A 21,686-nucleotide genomic window follows, 5' to 3' on the forward strand; every position below is an offset into this window, starting at 1 on the left:
TCCCCGGCCAGCGCGCTCCGGGGCGCGTGCGGCACCCGGGGAGGCAGAGCCCGGTCCACCCTTCCCCAGCATAGGCTGGGCCCGGTCCACAACCAACATGGAAGCCACACCTTCCTGCTGGGGTCTTGCCCACACCCAACATGGGAGCCACGCCTTCTTGATGGGGTCTTGCCCACACCCAACATGGGAGCCACGCCTTCCTGCTGGGCTTTTGCCCGCAAGAAACATGGCGGCCCACAGGGGCTCATCTCGCGAGATTTCACCCACTATATCTAGCACGGGGGCGGTGTTTCCGGTCTCTTCCGTGCTCGTTCCCTGTGCTCGGACACGCTGCCGACGCCGCCGCGCATCCGGCTCCATCCGCGCCGCGCGCCGCCATGCCGCCCAAGTTCGACCCCAACGAGATCAAAGTCGGTACGTAGGGCGGGGCGCCGCGCTCTGCGGCCGGCGGGGCGCGCTCGGGGCCGCCTTAGGCCGGGCCTTCCCCGGTCACGTCGCTGTTAGCTGTCATGGTAGCTGTCCTGGCCTCCGCCCTGGCAGGCACCGGGGCTAGGCTTGTGCCCACAGCCCTTGCTGACAGGCCGCTGCGTTGTGTTCAGGCGAGGGCTCCGGCCCCGGCCCCGGCCCCGGCCCCGGCCCGGGGGGAGGCGGGCAGCCAGGGAGCTGCGAGGCCGCGTGGGCCGTGCTCGTGGTGCTCACGTCTCTTCTTTTTTTTTTCTCGTGTGCTGTCTTTCCTGCAGTGTACCTGCGATGCACTGGGGGGGAAGTTGGTGCCACCTCTGCGCTGGCCCCCAAAATTGGCCCCCTGGGTTTGGTAAGTGACATGCTCAGCATTGCTGCAACGTGTAGTGCTGCTCTTTCCACGCGCGGTTGGCGGGTTCTCCCTGACATCTCGTAACTGATGCCTGGTTGGCGTTTTTCCTTAAAATCAGGGTTAATTGGGCTGGTTTTCTTCATTTGCCTATAAATACCAGTTGGGGACTTTGACTCGAGCGACATGAAAAACGATACGATGGCTATGAGCAAATACTTAACTGCGTTTTAAATGACAAATGCATAAAAGCAAGACTGAGCTACCTGCCTCTTGGAATAATCCCACGTGGGGTGACTGGATGAGCATGAAGTGCTGCAGACATCCAGTCTGCACACATGGGGTCGGGGGAGTCTAATGTGCATGTTCAGCAACTGATTGCTTCTGGGTTTTCTGCCTGTTTGGTCTGACTGGTTCCTCCAGGGTTGTTTCTCATGTAGCATCATAGGATTAGACCAAAAGTTTTCTATAATTGAGTGGATTTAGCTATTCATTTGGTAAAAAGAAGAGGCAGTTTTAGAATGCGGCAATACATGTGGCTGTCCCTGCTCAAAGCATAAACTGCATGACATGCTGCAGGACTTCAACTGCTCACTGAAGAGAATTTAATTGATTCAATGCCTGTTCTTCTTTTCAGTCCCCCAAGAAGGTTGGTGATGATATTGCCAAGGCCACAGGTGACTGGAAGGGGCTGAGGATCACGGTGAAACTCACAATCCAGAACAGGCAAGCTCAGGTACTGAATGCCAAAAGGGATGGCTCTGTGGTACAAGCATCAGGTTTGAAAAACCTGGCCTAGCTGGAACCACGAGCTTTGATCCCGGCAGGGTCGACTCAGCCCTTCATCCTTCCGAGGTAGATAAAATGAGTTCCATGCAGCTTGCTGTGTGGGGGTCTTCTGGACGAGACCTTAAAAACAATGTCCCACTAAGCATTCTCTGGCACTTCATCCAGAGGCAGCTGCCTGTTGTATAGTGCTTCCCCTGCAGCTAAAGGTGCAATAAACGCATGTTAGCAGCCTTGTGGAATATTAGGTTTCCCACTGTGCACTGATGAAGCAAATACTGTGGATATGGGTCAAAAACAGCTTGAAAAACCTGATCATTGAGCTAAAAGATGTGCACAGAGAAAGGAATTCCTTGTGAAATTGATGCTAACTGTAACTATTATTTGCCAACAAATATCAGCCCTTGGGTGGTAATTGGGAGAATGTCTCTGCCAAGCTGGGTAAAATGGCTTAAATGCCCACGTGTAGCCTTGCAGCCACCCGCCACTATACCTGTCTTAAACTTGAGTGACTGGTATATTCCAGTGGTGAGCTAAGAAAAATCCCCAACTTAGGAAGCAGGGCTCTTCTTTCTGTGAAGATCTCTGTGCCGAAAAGTTGGGAACAAGTTTTGAGTTGCATGTCTGTCTGTGCAAATGAGATGTGCCATGCAGAGTTATCATTAACCTTAAAGATTGCTCTCGTAGCATATAGCAAATGAATTAATGCTCTTTAACTGGCAAGCTGAGAGGACTTGCAGCTAGACATGGAAATAATTGGTTCTTCACTTAAAGTGCTGACTTAAACTTCTTAACCTTAGAGTTTTTAAGAGAACTTGTGCCTCTTCCCCTTCAGATTGAGGTTGTCCCTTCTGCCTCTGCCCTGATCATCAAAGCTCTTAAGGAGCCTCCACGGGACAGGAAGAAGCAGAAGAACAGTAAGTTTCTGTCGTGGAGAAGCTACCCAGGGTCTATTATTAGTGCTGGTTGTTTTGTGCAGATGAAATCTGGGTGGCTGTCACTTATGAGCCCCCTCACCTGTGAAATGTGGGTATTTCCTATCAGGAGGATCTGGGGCTTCCTTAATGTTGGGAAGAGCCCAAGGAGAGCTCTCTCTTTTTTGGTTTTATGTCCATAGGCATACAAAAAACTTGTCTGAGAACTGTGTTGAACGCAGGGGAATGTAAACAGATAGAAATGGTCTGCCTTTATTTCTGTGTCCAAGTTGGCTTCAGCTTGACTTGCCTAAAACCTTAAAATAGCCACCTGCCACTGTGCCTGTCTTGTAATGAAGTGGCTGGTACAATCCAGTAGTGAGCTGATAAAAACATACCAGCTTAGGAAACAGGGTTATTCTTTCTGTGGGTAACTCTGTGCCAAAGTCTGGAGACAGATAAATAAGGGCCATGCTATGAAGAATGAGCATGTACTGGAATCCCAACCTTTCTACTACCAGGGCTAGAGAGCTGACACATGGCTAAGGATCTTTAGAGAACTCATTGGGCTTTCTTTGGCTCTTTCACAGTTAAGCACAGCGGCAGTGTCAGCTTCGATGAGATTGTGAGCATTGCACGGCAGATGAGGCACAGGTCACTGGCCCGGGAGCTCTCTGGTAAGTTCTGTGCTTGAGGCCAGTTGGAGGTGGTGTTGCTTTGTGCATCTACCCACAGGCTGGTTCCAAGTATAAGGTGGCTTCAGAAGAGTCCCATAACCTACTGCCAGTGGGCTTTTTTCCCCCCTAACTTACTTATCTACTCCAGCTGCTAGCTGACTGGCAGCCTTGCTGGGATCTTCCACTTCTGTAGGCTGGCTGCCAGGTCAGAATGCTTTCTGATATGCAGAGGTTGCATGGATAACAGCATATATGCAATCTAGTGTAGGCTACATTGCAGAACTCACTTCTGTCAGTTCTCGTGACCCAGCCATGTTACCTCCTAGTGTCACCACAGGGACCAACTAGTCCTCTGGCACTTCATAGGTATTCACTTGTTTTTTAAGTGATGGTACAAGTCATCTTCATAGTATCATAGTAGCTAGGGTCAGGAGGGACCTGAACAGATCATCATCTAGCCTGACCCCCTGCCACAGTCAGGAATGAATGCTGGGTTCACAAATGAATGCTAGGTTCACAATCTTGAGTGTCCTATTTGACTTAAAGCTCCCAAGATTGTCTTAGAAATTGCTAACTGGATCAGACCCCTCTCTAGTGGGATAATTTCAATTTAACTATGAAGTTACTAGGAATAGATATAATTTAGTGGGTGATCTTCCAGAAGGTCGCACAAACACCTACCTGTCTAATGAAAGTACCAGTGATGTTACAAGACTTGCATCTTGGGTTCATGTTCTTGCCCTGTACTCTTGGACATGGGATCCAGATTCTAGTCTGAGACTTATCTGTTTCTTCCAAGCTTCCTGCCCTCTTCCCCCTTTTGTGAATCCTTCTACAACCTGCAGACCCCTTTGGGGGCAGGAGGTGATGTTTTGTGTCCAGGAGCAAGGCTTGGAGCGTGATAGGAGAAGGATGAGGATTCTCAAAGGGAGTGTTCTGTTTCCCATTCTTCCTTAGTCAATTGTGTCTTAATAATGTAAAAGTAGGAAGAGATGAACCAGGGGTGGCCAACTTGTGGCACAAGTGGCAGGAGCCTTTGTGTGGCACATGACGGATAAGGGTGGGGACTGGCAGCAAAGCAGAAGGCAGAACAGATTGGGCAGAGGAGGGGAAGGTTAACTTGTAGCATGCCTGCCAAGGAAGGTCAGCTCCAACTTCTATAAAGGAGTTATATGCATGGAACAGGGACAGAGAATATGAGAGGACCTCCCAAATTAGTCGTGTAGCTAGTCAAATGTTTTGGCATTTTAATGAACCTCAAGCAGGGTGCAGGCTTGCATAGGAACTGGCATTGGCAGAAGGCTGACCGCCCAACCAGAATCTCCTAGCAGTATTTCCTTCAGTTGGAAATGGACTTGGGAATCAAAGCAAGTAGCTGTATGTTAACACCCTCCTGGGTTGAGTAGTGTTTTTATAGGTAATCTTCTCTCTTACAGGAACCATTAAGGAGATTCTAGGGACTGCTCAGTCTGTTGGCTGCAGTATTGATGGCAGACATCCTCATGACATCATTGATGACATCAACAATGGCTCAGTAGAGTGCCCAGCTGTAAGTACTAGTCTTATTAAAATTGACTAGCTTTGGGTTGTTAACACAGATTATTCTTACTGAGATTTGTTTCTTTCAACAGAGTTAAAGACTGCAGCAAAGAAGAAAGATCATGAAGGTTCATGCAGATTTTTGTAACTCTTGTGAAGCTTCATAATAAAACCTGTAGTTATCTAAGAACAATCTGGTGGTTTTACTACAGACAACTTTGTTTATCTAAGTATCTGTCTCCTGTTAAGCTATGGAATCTGAGTCTCTTGCTGGTGTTGGATTCTGCTGTCTGGCTGCACTGTGGTCATCAAATTTCTTTTGGTCCTACTGAACAAATATACTAGTTACGCCAGCTTTTCATATGCTAATTGAGTGAACCAAATATACTCCTGACATTTGGAATGGAGAGAACCCGTTTACAACTACTGACAGTGAGCTACAGGAGTATTACAAAGGTTGACAAATCTCCATTTTTGCTAAATTCATACAGGTTAAGTCTCTTGGGTATTGTGGGGAGTGAAAAGTAACGCAGCTGCACTTCTGCTGAAAACCTATGACTTCTAAAATCTGTTGTAAGATGGCAAGTGGTGCATATTAACCTGTGTCCTAAATGCCATGCAGATGCCGTTTCTACACAGGCACACAAGATTTGCCTCAGTTTGGTAGTGTGCGACTGACTTCTCTGTCCAGGCTATTGATACCTTCACAGGTACCTTATACATGGGGTGGCTTAGCCTTTATTGTATGTACATAGGGCATAGTGAAGTCTTGGCTTATGAGTAAGAGGAAATATGCAGTAAGAACCATGCTGCATGCCAAGAGTATCAATTGCCATCTTAATTAGAAAGCTATACCTAGACCACTTTAGCAGGTAAAACATGAATGTTCCCTGGGCACCTATCTTTTCCAGATTCATTTGACATCTGCAACTGTAATTGGGTATCCTGTCGAGCTTGAAAATAATCCTCAAGGCTTCATCGCTAATGATTGCAGAACTGCTAAATATTGGTACTTGGTGCAGTTGAATGCAAGAACTCTATTGCTGTAGGGTCACCACATGCACTAGGGTCTTCAGTCTCTAAGTAAAGTTGTTTCAGCTCAAATTGGTGACCTGTGTAGGGAGTGACTGGTAGTACTTTAAACTATGCAGCATAGTAAACCTTAAGCTGAATTTCTGTATTGCTCTTGTAAACAGAAGAATGCTGCTGCTTCTATTCAAAGAGTTGCAAAGGGTCCTGTTGCATGTTTCTTGGGTCTTCTGGTGCCCTGGATGATCGCACTTGGAGACTTGGGTAAACGAGCGATGTGCCCCTTCTCCACATTATATGCTCCAGGTCCTGGAGTATTCTCTGAAAAGAAGTAGCCAGTGAGATCAAATACTAAGATGATTTGTCTGCACTATCAGAAAATGCCCTCTATTTGAGCTTAGCATTTCACTGGGGCTGGGCACTAGCACTCGTTTAGGAGTTCAGCAAGATGGAATGTTTGAGTTAGTGGATCAAGTTTATGAGGCTTCTTAGTGGCAAAACCCCACCTCTGTGACTTGCATTCCTTGTGAGGTTTGGAGCTTGTTTGGATTCAGAGCCCAGAACATTCATGTCCTGTAGAAAGCAAGCTTGTGTCTCAACAGTACTCTCCATTACAGCTCTGAAGATACCAAAAGCCTAGGTGATCTGGGCCAAGATGTTAATGTTCACCAAACAGTGCTAACACAAAATGTTAATAGTTTTAAGGGCTGAGTTCCTAGGTCGTTAAGGTGAGCTAAAGGCTAGAAATAACAGTGGTAGAAGTGCTCCTCCAGAGAGTGGACTGAATGCAGTAACGACTTTAAGGAATATTGCCGCACGGGCTAGTGGAAGTCTCACTGGAATAAGGAACCAAAGACTAATTTCTAAAAGCTGTAGGTCTTGCAATAGTCCTACTTTATGTATGACATTTGTTCTGCTCCCACCTTGTGTATCAAGGCCACTTGAAAAGGTAACTGCATCCTGCAACTGGAAACAGGATGGTGGGCAGTTCTTACAATGCCTGATCTCTGCTTTTGATGGTCTGAGTATGTCCACAAGTTACGGTATAGTGTGCTAATACCTCTACTCCACTGGTATTAGACTTATGCACAAATGTGCTAATCATTAAGCTGGCATCCCATGTTCCAAATGCTTTGATGATGTTAACTACCCTTTCCTGCCCCTGTTGGCTTAGAAATGGTATATAAAGGCCTGTCTTTTGGGAATTGGCATATAGATATATGCATTATAAGGGTTTGAGATGGGCAGCAGGGGTTAAATGGATTTCTAAGGAGCTTGGGAGATGTGCACAGGTTCTTATGGCCCTGAAAGCAGATGCCCTGTCTAGCACAACAAGGCCAACAGATGGACACAGCCTGAGAATTGAGGGGGGTATACCATAACGAGATCACAGCCTTCAAGGTAGGCTGGTTGTCTAACACAACAAGGATACATAGCCTGGGAACTGAGGAAGTATATTCCATACTGTCCCATGACATGAGATAAGTGACACCAGCTACAAGGCCCCAGAGCAGAGGGGGGCCTGAGTCCTGGTTTTGGGGGAACACGCCAATTGGGAGAAGGCCTGGAAGGCTACATTGACGTGTGACCACAGAGAGACAACCAACCAGAGATAGACATGGGTGAGGAGTCATCAAGGGGGAAGGAGAATACAACAGAGATTTGAGATTAACAAAAGTTCCCTCACTGTTCCTTGTCCCTTCTTGCTGTCCTTCCTTCTCCTCAAGGGGTCCCTGTCCCCCAGGAAGGGTCCCTAAGGCTAACACGGACCAAGGGCATACCTGTAGCCTGTCTCATGCACCCCATTGGAGGGGTGCTGTGGGCCTTGGCATTCCAATTCCAGACTGCTGATACCTAAGAGAGAGAGCCTCAGAGTGGAGCCTGCATCCTGACCAGATGTACTTTGACAGCCCTAGGATTGGTAGGTATAGAATTGTTTGTATTGTTGCTTTTTGTTGTCACCCTGTATCAATAAATTCACCTATCAACTGGCAGGTGTAGTCGGTCTGGGTTGTGCCCACCTGGAACAAAGGTATAAGGGCTGGGTTCCTACAATCCAGTGTCAACACCCCACTTTTCCTTTTGTGGCAGAAGCCTCCTTGAGGATTTATTTAGTTGGGATTAGAAGAAAGTCTCTATCTCCATGCTTTCTTGATGCAAAGCTTTTTTTTCAGGAGAGATTCTTGCGTGTTCTGGTGATCTTGTTGTCAGTAGCTACAGCAGGTTTGCAAGAGGCTCTGAAAACCTGATTGAGTTCCCTAACAAAGCTGATGCTCACTTTGGGTGCCTATATGGAAGTACAGTTTTAAATCTGACAATTGCAGCTGTCAAGCTAATGAAGGCTTACACTGTGGGCAATTTTAGAAATAGAAGGAATATTTTTAATGTTTCTATACTTGTTGCTTTAGGTGTAGTTTCACCAGTGCTATTGTGTTTTTGCTGCCCAATCAAATGACCTCTTATTGGGATAAACTATATCTTGACTTGGAAGGTTAGCTGGTCTGTCTGTACTGGCAAACCTTTTCTAGTGCAGACTAGGGTAAGTGTCTTCCCAAGTAGGATGACATCAAGTGCCTGCAAAGGTGCACTGAGTAGTCTATAAGTGATACTGAGTTAAGATGACTAGTGAAATGTGACCCTGGTTGTCAAGAGAAATGTTTTTGGCTGTGATCCATTTCATATTCATAAAAGGGTTGTAGTGTTTGCTAATCAGCAGGTCTTTGTTATTTTTTTTCCTCATGGCATCCAATGGAAACAGGCATCTACTATGTTTAAAAAACATGATCTCTTTTCACACTACCCCTTCCTCTGGAGAACCTCATAGGGCCAGAGGTATGGGGAAAAAAGGTGATAATAACTGCAGTACTCCAGTGGATGAAGATAGTCCTGCAGCTAATGGCTGCTTCAATGTTCTGGTGCAGAAGGTGGTGTTAGCACCTAGACAGATTTTTTTATTTTTTTTCCTTACCTGTACTTGCCCAGCCACGAGTCCCCTTTGACCAGCTACATATGGAATAGGAAGGTGAGGCAGGCCACATGTGGAGATATGCTGCAGCTGTGTTGTACTTATTGGGTGCTGGATTATTTAGAGCATCTGCAAAATTACATTTTAAGAAGACAGAGCAAAGCATATAGTGCTAAAGCTGAGGTCACAGCATGCACAAAGTTGAGCAGCTGTGAAGTGAGTAATTTTAGGGTGTCCAAAACCTGTGGGGGTGTCCTCCTGACTGCACTTATTGCTGATAAGTGCAGCATTGCTGTAACAGCACACTTAAGATGTACACATATCAATGAAGCATATGCTTCCAGTTCTCTTACCTAAAAAATGAGTTGCAAACAGCTGCTCCTCTGGTAACTAACTTGTATCCTCGCCCTCAGAAGTATCTCTATGGTCTGGGCCATCTCTAGGTGGGGTGAATTGGGGTGACCACCCTGGGCCCTGCACTTTTGAGGGCCCCGTGGAGCAGCCATGGCAACCCTGTGCCGCCACTGCCAGCTTTGCATTCGGCCACTCATTACCAATGCCACCACTACTTATGGTGGCAGTAGCTTCTTCAGGTCCAGGGTGCTCAGGACTGGAGTTGGGAGCGGGGCTCCACATGGGCTGATTTGCCCCAGGCCCTGTACCCTGCTCAGGTCAGCTCTGCCTATGGTATACCCCTAGGTGCAGTGGTCCTGCAGTTGATAGCAAGTAAAATATTCAGAGCCCTGTCAGTTTTTTGCTGGAGTCATATAGAAAATGAGGGTTGGAATGGCCCTCAAGAGGTCATGTAGTCCAACCCCCTGCTCAAAGCAGGACCATCCCTAACAGATCATCCTAGTCAGGGCTTTGTCAAGCCAGGTGTTAAAACCTCCAAGGATGGAGATTCTGTAGGCGGGGGTGGGGGCGGGCTGGGGCTGAAAGGCAGTGCTCTTCATGGTGGTGGTCTGCACTGCGCTGCACTGTGGTCTGGTTGGGCAGTATCGCTGGGAGCAGGGGCTGACCTTACCTATGAAGACCAAGGTAAAAAAGGTATTGAGTACTTCAGTGTTCTTCATATGTCACTGGATTGCCTGCCCCATTCAGTAGAAGACCCACACTTTCCCCGACCTTCCTCTTGTTGCTAACATACTTGTAGAAACCCTTTTTGTTACCCTTCACCTCCCTTACCAGCTGCAACTTCAGTTGTGCTTTGGCCTTCCTGATTTAATCCCTGTGCGCCCAAGCAATACTCTTATACTCCTCTGTAGTCATCTGTCCAAGCTCCCACTTCTTGTAAGCTTTCTTTTTGTGTTTAAGCTCACCAAATAGTTCACTGCCAAGCCAAGCTGGTCTATTGCCACTCTTGCTAGTCTTCCTGCACATCAGGATGGTTTGTTCCTGCGCCCTCAGGAAGGTTTCTTTAAAATACAACTAGCTCTCCTGGTCTCCTCTCCCCCTCAGGCTGGCCTCCCAGAGGATCCTGCCCATCAGTTTCCTGAGGGAATCAAAGTCTGCTTTTTCTGAAGTCCAGGGTTCATATTCTACTCTCCTTTCGTCCTTTTGTCAGGATCTTGAACTCTCATCTTGCGGTCACTGTCTTAAATTGCCATCCATTTCTGCCATATATAGGATCAGAGTAAAAAGAGGGCAGGTTCTTCCCCTGGCTAGAGCAACCTAAAGGTAAGACAAGTCCCCAAAGGAGATAGCATAAACTTGCTATCTCTGGCCTCCTCCCTCCCTTCCCTTTCCTGCCCCTTTTAGGCTTAAGAACATGATACAAAGGCATATTAGGGAAAAGTCAGAAGTGATCAGCACTTCACTGGACTGTGCTGCTGCCCAGTACAGAGCTGTCAGCTAAATCCCTGGCGGTACTCTAAGTTACACCACAATGGCTCTTGCAGCTTGATTCCACACCGTGTTGGTAAACCATGTGCTACTGACCTTCTACCTCTGTTATATTCAGAACAAGTTATGCTGCCATAGCAAACCCCTGCCTTTGGCAAACAGGTTTTCAGCTTCATGTAAGTGTTATTTGCCTTCCCATAACAACATCCCTAGCTGGGTGGGCAAAACTGAGAAAGTTGAGTAATGATAAAGGGGGGAAAATGGGATAAATACCTTGATCTTGTCCTCTTAAGATCAAAATTGTTACCTGTGCTCAGTCACTGAACGCGGGGAGGAAAGTGTCCCTGCAGGATTGATTTTAGAAGACAGTGCTGGGATAAGCAGCTTGGTTGAGATCCTCCAAAATAAAATGCTGACATAACTAAAAGCTGCACCCAGACCAAGTAGACAGAGAAGACAGATCCACAGATGGAACAAAAGAGGCCATTAAGTACCTAGAGAAAGGCAGTCTCAGATCTGATAGCAACCCAGGGAGGCAAGAGGAGACAGCCTTCCTGAGAAATGACCCTGCATGGAAAAAAGCCCACCTAGGGCTGTAAGAACATGATCTGAACAGCACACTCACCATTGCTGACCAGGTTGACTTTCCACCTCTGCCCGATGGTGTAACTGGGATACTCTGGTCTGTTAGCTTGATGTGAGCCCAGCATGGAGGGATTACTGTAATGGACTGGAGAAGGCCACTACGGAAATAGAGTTGATCTTTACCCAAGTGCAGAGGACTGTCAAAGGAATAAACTGAATAATAACAAGCTAGCATCACTTACATTAATCTCACTTTTAAAATCCATGTTCCTGGTAAAGGGGTTTTTGCTCTGAAACCAAGAGTTCTGCCAGGATCTGCAACCTCTGCCCTCTGGGGAGAGCAGACAGCAGTGGGTGAAATCAGTGAGGATGTTTATTCAGGAAGTGAACATTTATTCTAGCTCTGCAAGTGCTTTGCAGGCTTTACAGGGAACAGACTATTTCTACCAGGCCAGACTGACACCTGAGAAATTATATCTACAGGATTTGCTCTTGTACCCTCTAAGGCAAAACATTAAAATACAAAGACATCCTTAGGAATGCTGTGTAGCATGACGGCACATAGGAATCCCAGTGACAAACCAGCGCTTATGCTATTGTGTTGGCATTGTACAAAATCAGAACAAAAGACAGTTGCTGTCCCAAAGAATTGTCTCACCTTCTATTTTGAGAAGAAATAATGGAAAAAGTGCACCTGAAATGTGGGCCAGCATCAGAATCATGGGACAATCCAAATTCTTACCCTTCAAGTCTAAGTAAAACTAAAGGACTGCTTCAGCTCAGGCTTTTTATATTCTGATCTAGTGTTTCTTAGGGACCTCGGATAAAGGTTGCCCTATCAAATAAGACCAAATGGTGCCCCTGTCTGGGCCTTGGCTGCAGCTGGGGCCAGGCATGTTATGAAAAATGAGTGGTAGCATTTCACATCACTCTGGAGTATACATTTGAGCTAGGTACATTGGCAGGGATGGGCTCCAGTGGGAACCTCATGCAGTTTTCCTTAGCTACAGGGATCTTGTGTGGAGGCAGCAGTATAAAACCAGTGACTAATAGAGGGAGCCTTTGAGTTCTACCATTTCCAAAGCACGTCCTGTAGAAAAAGCCACTTCAGTCAGCAGAGCAGCAACAGAAACAGCTGCACATCTGTAAGCTCCCCCAAGCATCTTGGGAGATGCAGAGGGACATCTCTGCTTGGGATGGCTGAGGGTGGACACTTGAGTACCTCGAGGTGGTGTTTTCCTCCCAAAAGTGTAGGCGGGAACACTGGTCTCCTGGCAGCTGGTATTGGTTGGTAAGTAAGTGGCTGGCCCAGGACTGTCCAAGTTGGTGAGCAGCGGCCTGTAGGTCATGTCTCCATAATCTAGGCAAGCATCACACGAACCAGGCAATGTGGTGAAGTAGCAAAGCTCATAAAAATCAGCTCCACTCCCCTGCCCCTGGCACCCCAGTGGACATGCAGATTCCATGCTCTGGGCCCTACATGAAGCTACCAGCTGGGAACAACAGGGTGACTTAAGGTTGTTTTTTTTACCAGAGCTTTTCCCAGGGTATCCCCAAAATGGCCCTGCCTGGGCTGTGTGTGTGTGGGGGGGGGGGGGGGGGGGGGAGATGGTGCATCACAATCATTAGCAGTGTCACTAATTTTATAAAAAGTCTCCTTCTGGGGTTACTTGAGACACAGCAAATGCCCTAAAATCCCACAGCAGTGGGAGCCAGCTCTGGCACAGCTATGTTATGCCCTTGCAATTCCAATAGATTGGCTAGTTCACAGCTTTCCCAACCATGTTTGCTGATGCCAATCATGCTTCAGTTGGACTCAAACTCAGATTATCACACAGTGTAAGGAGCAAGAGCCCTGTGCTTGTAGGAGGATAAGCAGCCCAGGTTTAGTTTTGTTTTGGGGAAGCCAGGTCTAATTGGTTGGGAGAAGGAGAAAGAGTAGAGAATTTGGTAGCAGTAGGGAAGAGAGAAGAGGAGAGACCTGAAGCAGAAGGAGGTAGAGTTTTATGTGAGTGGAGGTGGATGAAGACTGTCTGGGAAGACAGAGGGGGAAAGTAAGTGTTGGGGCACCCATGAGGCTAGCAGCTCTGGAAGCAGAAACCTACCTAAAGTTATCTGTGTTATCAGGACTTTGGGGAACTTGACAACTGGAACCCATAACCAAAACCATCTGGGTCTTCCCTAGCCTGATATTTGTGTTTCCAGGGATTTGGACCTGGCCTCAAAGATCAGGGACTTTTCTGGGGGGTTGGGGGGGAGTCTGGAGCCCAAGGAGACAATTTCTCACAGGTTGAAGAAATTCCTGGATACTCTGACCTGGAAAGTTGTCATCTAACCATGGGTGTTTGGGGCCTTGTGTAGGACACAACCATGCATATGGGGTGTACCTGTTGGTTTTGATGCTACCCACCTTCTCCTTTCCCTCCCCAATACCTGTGTCATGCCAAGTGCTGCTCTCTAGGCCTAGCCTGACATGGGATCCCCACTGCCATTCTTGTCAGTAGGGATCAGATGAATTAGGAATCAGTTGAGGTCCAGCTGCACAGCTCAGGTCAGGTTTTGATCCTTCCCCAAGATCTGAGCTGCTCAAATCCGGGATTTTGCTTCATCTCTAGCAGACATCAGAAGCTCAGAAGGGAAAGCCTGATCTTCAGAAAGGAGGGCAGTGGCCTCCAATGACTCCTGCTGCCTCATAAATAGATACCTACAAACCCTGGCTCTGTAGCAGTGATGACTTCTATCTTATTCCTGGTGCTCCAAGGAGAGGAAAGAGGGCATGGAGGTGGGTATAGTGGAAAAAGGGAACACCTGGTCACAGCAGGGCAAGAGATTTGTTCCAGGCCACTGAGGGAAGGGAGAGACTCACTTTCCAGCAGCAGTGAAACTAGGCTGAAAGGCATTTATCATGTTTCACTGGGAAAGCTCTGGGGAAAGCCTGAGGTGAAGAGGGAGCTGGCTCAGCCACAGCAGAACTCCCCACCAGAGTACTTACCTTTGCCCTTCAGAGGGTTAATGTGCGGGAGCCGAGGTGTCTTGCCTTCTCTGTTCAGATGACCCCTATAGCCAAGATGCACATTTCAGGACTGAGAATCAGGCCCTTCCTATAGCTATGAGCTGCAAAGGGTTTTTGCTGGGAGTAGATGCCCCAGTAATGCATAGAGGTGACAAGAGAGGTGGTAGAGAATGGTAACTGGACTCCTAAACTGGGCATGTGGGATCTTACAGACAGTTGGGATATAACAGTAATCAACAGATGATACAAAGATGAATTGGATATGTGCCCATAGCCTGAACTGTCCACATCAGTGAATGGGTGATTGAAGTAGTGCAGGGGAGTAATGGAGGATTCAGTGCTAGTTCCAGGTGGCAGTGAACTTCCCCAATCTATGCCATTTACTCTGTATTGAGGCTACTACTGAGACAGTGTTATGGGTAGCTGCAACACTGAGTTGTCAGGCAGGTTGTTCGGCTGATGTACACATCAAAAGTATGCCCACATTAAACATTCAAGCCTCAGCTAAGTGTAAGAAACTCATTATTCTGTTGGCTGAAACTCTGGGATGAGAGCAGGACCAGTGGGCCCAGGCAGTGCCATAGACAACCACGGGCAAGAAGGAAATTCCCTTTTTAAGCATGCTTGCTGTCTTACCAGTAGTACTCTGAATGTAGCAATGGTTTCCTGCATGTGCTCCAGGGCTGGGTGTCATTCATGTAGTACTGGGCCAAAAACTTGGTTACTTTTTGCTGGTATTCCATTTCCACTGTTGAGTTCTTGCTGGAGCCCTGTCCCCCAGCTAGTGGGTAGAGCAGGAGCTGTCCTGTGTGACATCAGCAACTCCTTGTATTCCAACACTTTGTCTGTTCCATCCTCCCTTGTTGCAGCAGCCATGGGGGAACTAATACATCTGGCTTACAGCTATCAGTGGAAGAATGAAGTGAAACTAGAAATCTGAGCTCTATTTTTGCACTGGATATCAGCTTTTTGTAGGACCTTGGGAAAAGTCCTTCCCTGATCTGTGGCACCTGCATCAGTAATGACACTAATCCAAATATCTAGTGTAGTCGCCCGCTTTGAAAAGTAGCTGTCACACCAGAGTCTTGCTTTAGTAACAAGCATGATATGGTACAAGTGTAACTGCCTGTGCCCCTCTACTGAGACTGAGAGGAGCCCTCCTTTTCCCCATCTGTTGCATGGAGACATCACAATGAACCCACTTGACATGGGGAGCAAACCTTCCTAAAGCTGTTAAGTGTGGCAGGTGTTATTCAAATCCAAAGTATATTACAAGGAGGGTGGAGCTCACTTGTATTGAGCTATTAGTGACAATCATATGCAACACCATTAGTGATGCTTTTCCAGCACTGTATTTCTCTCTTTAGAATACCTTGTTTGGAAATCATGGCAATGAGAGGTGGAGAAGTCCTGGGATTGCATCAAACTCTTCCCCTGCCGGCCAGCATTCCTGATAGCATATTTTAATTTGCTTTGTTTGAGTAGTGTTATAGATTTGGGCAATAGGGCTTTTAGCTCTTTCCTGTGGATACAATTCTACTTGTAATGGATTGAGGAATGTTTCCTGAGATTCATCTTCCTCCTAACATCTCTCTTGTTTAGAAGCTGCTAGAAGCATTTTAAGCAATTCTTCCAAACATTCATAGCCTTCAAATGCACAATTGTCATATTTCACTCTACTAATTGCTTAGCCAAATTATACACAAGTAGCTCTTTTGACCTTTCCTTATTAATTAGTCCCTCTAGCTGCTTTATCCACTTATCTGTGCTTTGAATTATCTTTACATCTTTCAAATGTTTTTAATTCAATTTGCTATGGCTGCCAACATCCCAGTCAAGAACAATATTTTTCTTTCCTTCTTCCATTTTTAGGGAGATTCTGGTCTTATAATCTTTACTGCAACATCAGCCTTTTTTCAAGTTAAACCTTTTCAAGTTCCATTTTTCCAATGTTTGTGGAATGAAGGCAAACTTTTGCTGTCATGGTTTTGATTGTTGTTTCTTTCCACAACCTAACTGTGATTTGACTCCAAGAAGTTTGGGGTTTTGTGCTGTTTGAGTTGCTCCTTTCAAGATGTAGTCAAGTACTGAACACTACAGCAGCAAAATGTGCCTGAAAACATCCTCAGCGGCATTGAGGAGATCAGGTGCATCTGCTCAGTCATTTGTCCAACTGTGTTAGTGCCTTACAATGTGCCTTTGTGAGCATTTGCTTCGATTCCCAACTGCTGCTGATCCCGCTAAACACAGCTGCTGCTGGGGATGACTAAAGTGATACTGGACTGTGGTTTGTCATTGTTCTTCCTGTGACAGAAGCCATCATTTGTTTGGTTTGTTTTAGTCTCTGCAGTGACAAATTCACATCCCATTAAAGGCCCTGCTTCTGTTCCAAAAAACCCAGAAGGAGCTTTGCCATTTACTTTCTTGGGAGCAAGATTGGTTTAATACTTTAAAAACCTGTTTGTGATTCTAGTGACAGGATCGGCTGGCAAACTTTACCATGTCATTCTTGTTAATACTGCACAAGTCACCTTGGACTTCACGTGTCATTGAGCTGCAGGCTACTCGCATTCAAAACTTCATGGAAACAGTAGGGGTTCTCCTGCTCTAAGAACACATGCCACTACCATTTAATCCAGAACACTGATCCAGAGGAATATTTTCATTAGGTATTGACAATACAGGGCAAGTAAAACAGTTGATTGCTTGTTGATGTTTTCAACCTTGGTCACTTAGATCAGGAAATGGACACAAACTCTCATAGGCTGCTGGAGAAACTATAGTGTGTCATGACATAACTTTTTTACCTTTTTATTATCTATAACACTAAATCATAGAGCTACGCGGTAGCTTAAACTTATAAAGGAATACACAACTCCAAAAATATGAGAACCACTACTGTATACTACAAAGGTCATTCAGAATCATTCCACGCTCTGGCAGGTATGCAGTAGCAGAAGATAAAAGAGAGGAAGATATAGGTAATGTAGGGCTTTGATTAAGCTTCCCAAGGGAATGGAGAACACTTGCTTATTAAGAGTACAATAAAAGGAAGGGTGAAATGATCCTCTCTTCAGAATGCTCTTTGATCTAATCTAGGTGCACAATTCAAATTTTATTGAGGGCCACTTGTAGGACACACTCTTCAGTGGAGCACTGCTGCTAGTTGAATCTTCTCTTATTGGATGGAAGCCCCAGCAAATTTGCAAGTGAGAAGCTGAATCACTGATGTAATTGCACACACAGATACATAGATGATGGCTTGACGGTGAGGCTCTAAGACTCTTGTTGTTTAGCTTTTCAAATGTTTATTAATTTATTCAAGTGGTTTAATAAAGAATTGTAGTGGGCCACTGGGAATGCCTTGGTGGGGTGGGGTTAATATTTCATTATGATTCCGAATAAAGGAGTTGGGTATTGAGCAGGAGGCATTTATTTAAATCTGAATTAAAGGAATCTAGTCAGGTTGGAGTGTTTTAAATTAAATGATCCAGGAAATATCTGAGAAGCAAGGGCTTTTTCTTTTTTTGGTCATACTTTAATTGGACCAACTATATAGTTGGAAGAGACACATAGAAGCTTTCAGGAACAAATTGCCCTCCTTCAGGTCTGGGAAAGAAGTAAGTGCAGCCTAAGCTAAATACTAGATAAAACAATAACTTGTGTTTAACTGCCAAAGCAAAAGAAAATAGGCCCATAAGGGAGTGGAGGAGGGCTGTAACTTAGAAGCAAATAAGTTATCAGCAGTAGCTTCAAAGTAAGTCTATTCAGAAGGCAAAAGGAGTAACTCGGATCTTTAAGGCAGGGCAGGGTGGCACCTTAAAAACTAGTTCAGAAAGCATAATCTTTCCTCAGCTACAGCTTACTTCATCAGATACAGCTATATGAGTTTGTCTTTAAAGTGCCATCCTGCCCTGCCCTGCCCTGCCTTGCGCCTTACTTCAGACTCCAGGGCTAACTACCTCTCTATAACCACTTAAGATAACATAACACTTTAAAGTTGTCACCTAGGCTGGCATACAACCTTATTCCTCAGCCTGTGATTCCTATGCATAATGGAATAGAAAAAGTGTTGGTGCTTCCTAGGATCTGGTCTCTTGGGGTTAAACAGACAACCAGTTTAGACCAAGACAATATGCCTTGCACAATGTCTCAGTGTGGTCCAGCCATTTACACACTAGACTTCAATGGCAATTAAATCGAATTAGCAGTGTTTGTTCAAGGGAAAGTGTGAATTTGAATCATTCATGGGTACTTAATGTGGGACATTGACTGTAAAGTCTGGATTTAGGACAGGCCCAAAACACTTTGGTTGGCTGTTTTTATCTGTAAACTGGTTGGCTGTTTTTAGCTTTGGATACATTAGAATTGGTCCTGTTATATCCAGGTGGGTGGCCAATTTTAATGATTAGGCGTAATGGGGTTGCTATGGACAGATTCTTAAGTCTAAGTAGTACAAGCATGTATGTTTGAGCTGCAGTCCAGGAAGATACCTAAATCCACAGCGAGAGGCAAGGATTTTGTTGGGTGGTATCTTTTACTGGAGCAGCTAGATAGGTGAGATAAAAGTTAGACAAGCTTTTGAATGCAAGACAATCCTTGCCTTGTGGAAGAATGTCTTGTATTCAAAAGCTTGTCTAACTTTATCTCAACTACATAGCTGGTTTAATAAAAGTTTTCATCTTGCCCCTTACACAATGTCTAGGCTACAACCTAGACTACAATCATGGCTACAACCTCACTCTTACACTGCCTCAATCCATAGCTACATCTAAGCAGATAGGGGATAACCCCTAGCTGTTATCCTCAAGAGACCTCAAAGCATTGTACAAAGGAAATTTAATATCAGCATCCCATTGTACAGCTGGGGGAACTGAGGCATGAGGAAGTGACATGACTTAATCCAGATCTGCTCAGCGGTCCAGTGGCAGAGCTGGGAATAAAACCTTGGAGTCCCAGCTAGGGTAGACCCACATTTATATCCCTTGCTGACCTCAAGGTTTTGTTTTGCAGATGGGTTGTTCTCTAACACCTTACAAGATAATTTTGTATGCCAAACAACAGCAGAATGACACTAAGGACAAAGTAAACAGCGAGACTAACAAAAGGAAGTTCTTTTTCACACAGCGTGGAATTAAGTTGTGGAACTTGTTGCCATCAAATGTGGTAGAAGTTGATAGTTTAGCCAGGTTCAAAAAGGGGTTGGACATGTTCTTGGTGGAAAGAGGCATCAGTAGTTATTAAGAATGGGAGTTATGGATATAGCTGCTGAATCAGAACTTCCTGGGCCTTAAATGCTGGAGGCTACAAGTGAGAGAGGAACAGTGGAAACAACTCTGGTCATAGCCAGTTCACTCTCCCTTTCAGCATCCACTCTGCTACTGTGTGACAGGCATTTTGATGTACTGTTCTGGGACATGGGCCAAAGTTCACCAAGTATAGCTATAAGCCCCACTTAATGACAGGGGCAACTAAGGGTACGTTACTGATCACTTGGGACAAATAAAAGACAAAACAGGGATGGAAGTGAGGGTCAAAGTTTCAAAATGCGTGCACCAAGCCAAGGGGGAACACTGAGCATAGCACACCAGATAGTGCCCACTGGTCCTCAAATGCATCCAAGGAGGCAGTGGACACTGCCCTGTGAAACTGTGCCTGGAGACATGAGCAGGACAGGGACAGGAAAGTGGCCCCGCAGTCCCCTCCGAGTCCCCTTGACCAGAGCCTCCTTCCTGGTGTTACCCAGACAATAGGTAACCTTTTGGGGAAGCTACTGATAATAAAGAAGGCAGAAACAGCCCAACTTTTTATTCACTTGCACTTTTATATAGCCCAACTTTTTATTCACTTGAACTTTAAAACATAAAAACAAACATTTATTCTAACGGTTATCTGGCTACCCATATAACACAACGTGGATTCTCAACTATACTGTCTAGGGAGACTCGGAGGTGGGAGGAGAGTGGCATGCAGATTGGCAGCAGGTCTTCTTGAATTTGCTGAGTTCTCCAAATTTCCCTCCAGCCTATGCCCACTATTTTTAGATGGCTGGTTCTAATATTCTAATAAAATATTTCTGATTGGCTGTATTTAAACTTCTTTGTTTCACTGAAACTTTTGGAAATGGACTGAACCAGATCTCTCGTAGACTTGGAAGTTGTCATTTAGTTGGGATTTATATCCTTGGAAAGTAAAAGGGAGGATCTCTCTCTTTTCCTTCCTTGTTGTGGAGTGGCATTCAACACTGGCCTATTGCTTCTTTACCTTAGTTTATGGTCTTCCCTGACAAGGCTGTTTTGTTTTTACAAATTAAGTATCTTAGCCAAAATATATCTATTATAGCAAAATAACATCTAATGCATTTGGTTACATTCATCACTACTATTAATACATTAAGATAAGGCTACGATTCTCCTGCTTTACTCAACATTGGTGCGGCCACAGCTGGAGTATTACGTCCAGTTCTGGGCACCACACTTCAACAAGGACGTGCTAAAGCTTGAGAAGGTCCAGAGAAGGGCCACCCGTACGATCAGAGACTTGCATGGCAAGCCATACAAGGACAGGCTGAGGGATCTCGGACTCTTCGCCCTAAAGCAAAGAAGGCCAGGAGGGGACCCGATTGCAGCTTACTGCTATATCAGAGGCATACATCAGGGGCTCGGTGAACAACTGTTCACCAGGGCGCCCTGGGGGAAAACTAGAAACACCAGCCACAATCTCCTGGAAGATAGTTTCAGGCTGAACATTAGGGAAAACTTCTTCACAGCTGGGGTGTCCAGACTATGGAACAAGCTCCCCCCAGAGGTGGTGCAATCATCTACCCACGAGGTCTTCAGGGGGAGACTGGATGGTCACCTGGCTCCGGTCGTCTGACCCCAGATGTCTTTCTTACTCGTGCAGGGGGCTGGACCCGATGATCCGTCGGGGTCCCTTCCAGCCCTGCGATTCTATACAGCGGATACGGATGATTTAATATACGGTCTTCCCTGCTACCATCTCCTTTCAGGTCTTGCGCTTTAACTGCATCTCGTTCCTGGTTTGGTTAGCCACGGGGTTGGCTTCCTTTCCTTCGCTGACCGAACTACTGTCACATCTGCAAAGGTTCAGGCGACGGTCACCTAGAAAGAGGCTTTGCAGCCTTCTGCTTAGTCGCACACCCGCAACTCGGCCCAGGCCCCTCGGAGATGGCCAGGGCTGGCGACGCTGGGCTTGCAGATCGCGGGCTTGGCCGCTGCCAGAAGCTGACCAGGTCCCGGGGCTTGGCGGGGCCGCGCCAGTGACGGGTGCGGGGAAGCTGCTGACCCCGAGGCGCGCAGGAGGCGGAGCCGGGGCTGCAGGTGACGCCAGGACCGCCCTGTGCTCGCGGGAGGGTCCTATGTAGCGCAGACACGCCCGCGGCCCCTTTAAATCCCCGCCCCGCCCCGCCCCTCCGCGCGCGTCGTTCTAGTGTTGGCGGCACAAAGCTTCCCGCGAGTGTGACGTCAACGCTGGCGGCCTCCGTCCCACGTGACCGCGCGTGGCA

General features: G+C 46.3%; 2 protein-coding genes and 2 non-coding genes across 4 annotated transcripts in view; all 4 read left to right on the forward strand.

The window, feature by feature from the left end:
• Nucleotides 1-262: 262 nt before the first annotated feature.
• On the forward strand, nucleotides 263-4,920 carry RPL12 (ribosomal protein L12). The gene is made up of 7 exons (XM_006022671.3): nucleotides 263-414; nucleotides 741-814; nucleotides 1,449-1,547; nucleotides 2,433-2,514; nucleotides 3,102-3,188; nucleotides 4,625-4,737; nucleotides 4,820-4,920. The coding sequence occupies exons 1-7, from the start codon at nucleotides 378-380 to the stop codon at nucleotides 4,823-4,825; spliced, it is 498 nt and encodes a 165-aa protein (XP_006022733.1). The 5' UTR covers nucleotides 263-377; the 3' UTR covers nucleotides 4,826-4,920.
• LOC112550162 lies at nucleotides 2,078-2,207 on the forward strand. Its single transcript, XR_003093831.1, has one exon. It is a non-coding gene; the product is annotated as a small nucleolar RNA SNORA65 (small nucleolar RNA).
• On the forward strand, nucleotides 2,842-2,971 carry LOC112550161. Its single transcript, XR_003093830.1, has one exon. It is a non-coding gene; the product is annotated as a small nucleolar RNA SNORA65 (small nucleolar RNA).
• Nucleotides 4,921-15,268: 10,348 nt separating the features above from the next.
• The window catches only part of ZMYND19 (zinc finger MYND-type containing 19), an 18,717-nt gene continuing 12,299 nt past the window's right edge, over nucleotides 15,269-21,686 (forward strand). Inside the window, exons 1-2 of the mRNA XM_014519493.2 lie at nucleotides 15,269-15,279; nucleotides 17,408-17,429. Of these exons, the coding sequence (XP_014374979.2) occupies nucleotides 15,269-15,279; nucleotides 17,408-17,429 (33 nt within the window). The remainder of the gene's footprint in view (nucleotides 15,280-17,407; nucleotides 17,430-21,686) is intronic.

This window comes from Alligator sinensis, unplaced genomic scaffold (genome assembly GCF_000455745.1).
Source record: "Alligator sinensis unplaced genomic scaffold, ASM45574v1 scaffold235_1, whole genome shotgun sequence".
In the NCBI taxonomy this organism is placed as follows: Eukaryota; Metazoa; Chordata; order Crocodylia; family Alligatoridae; genus Alligator; species Alligator sinensis.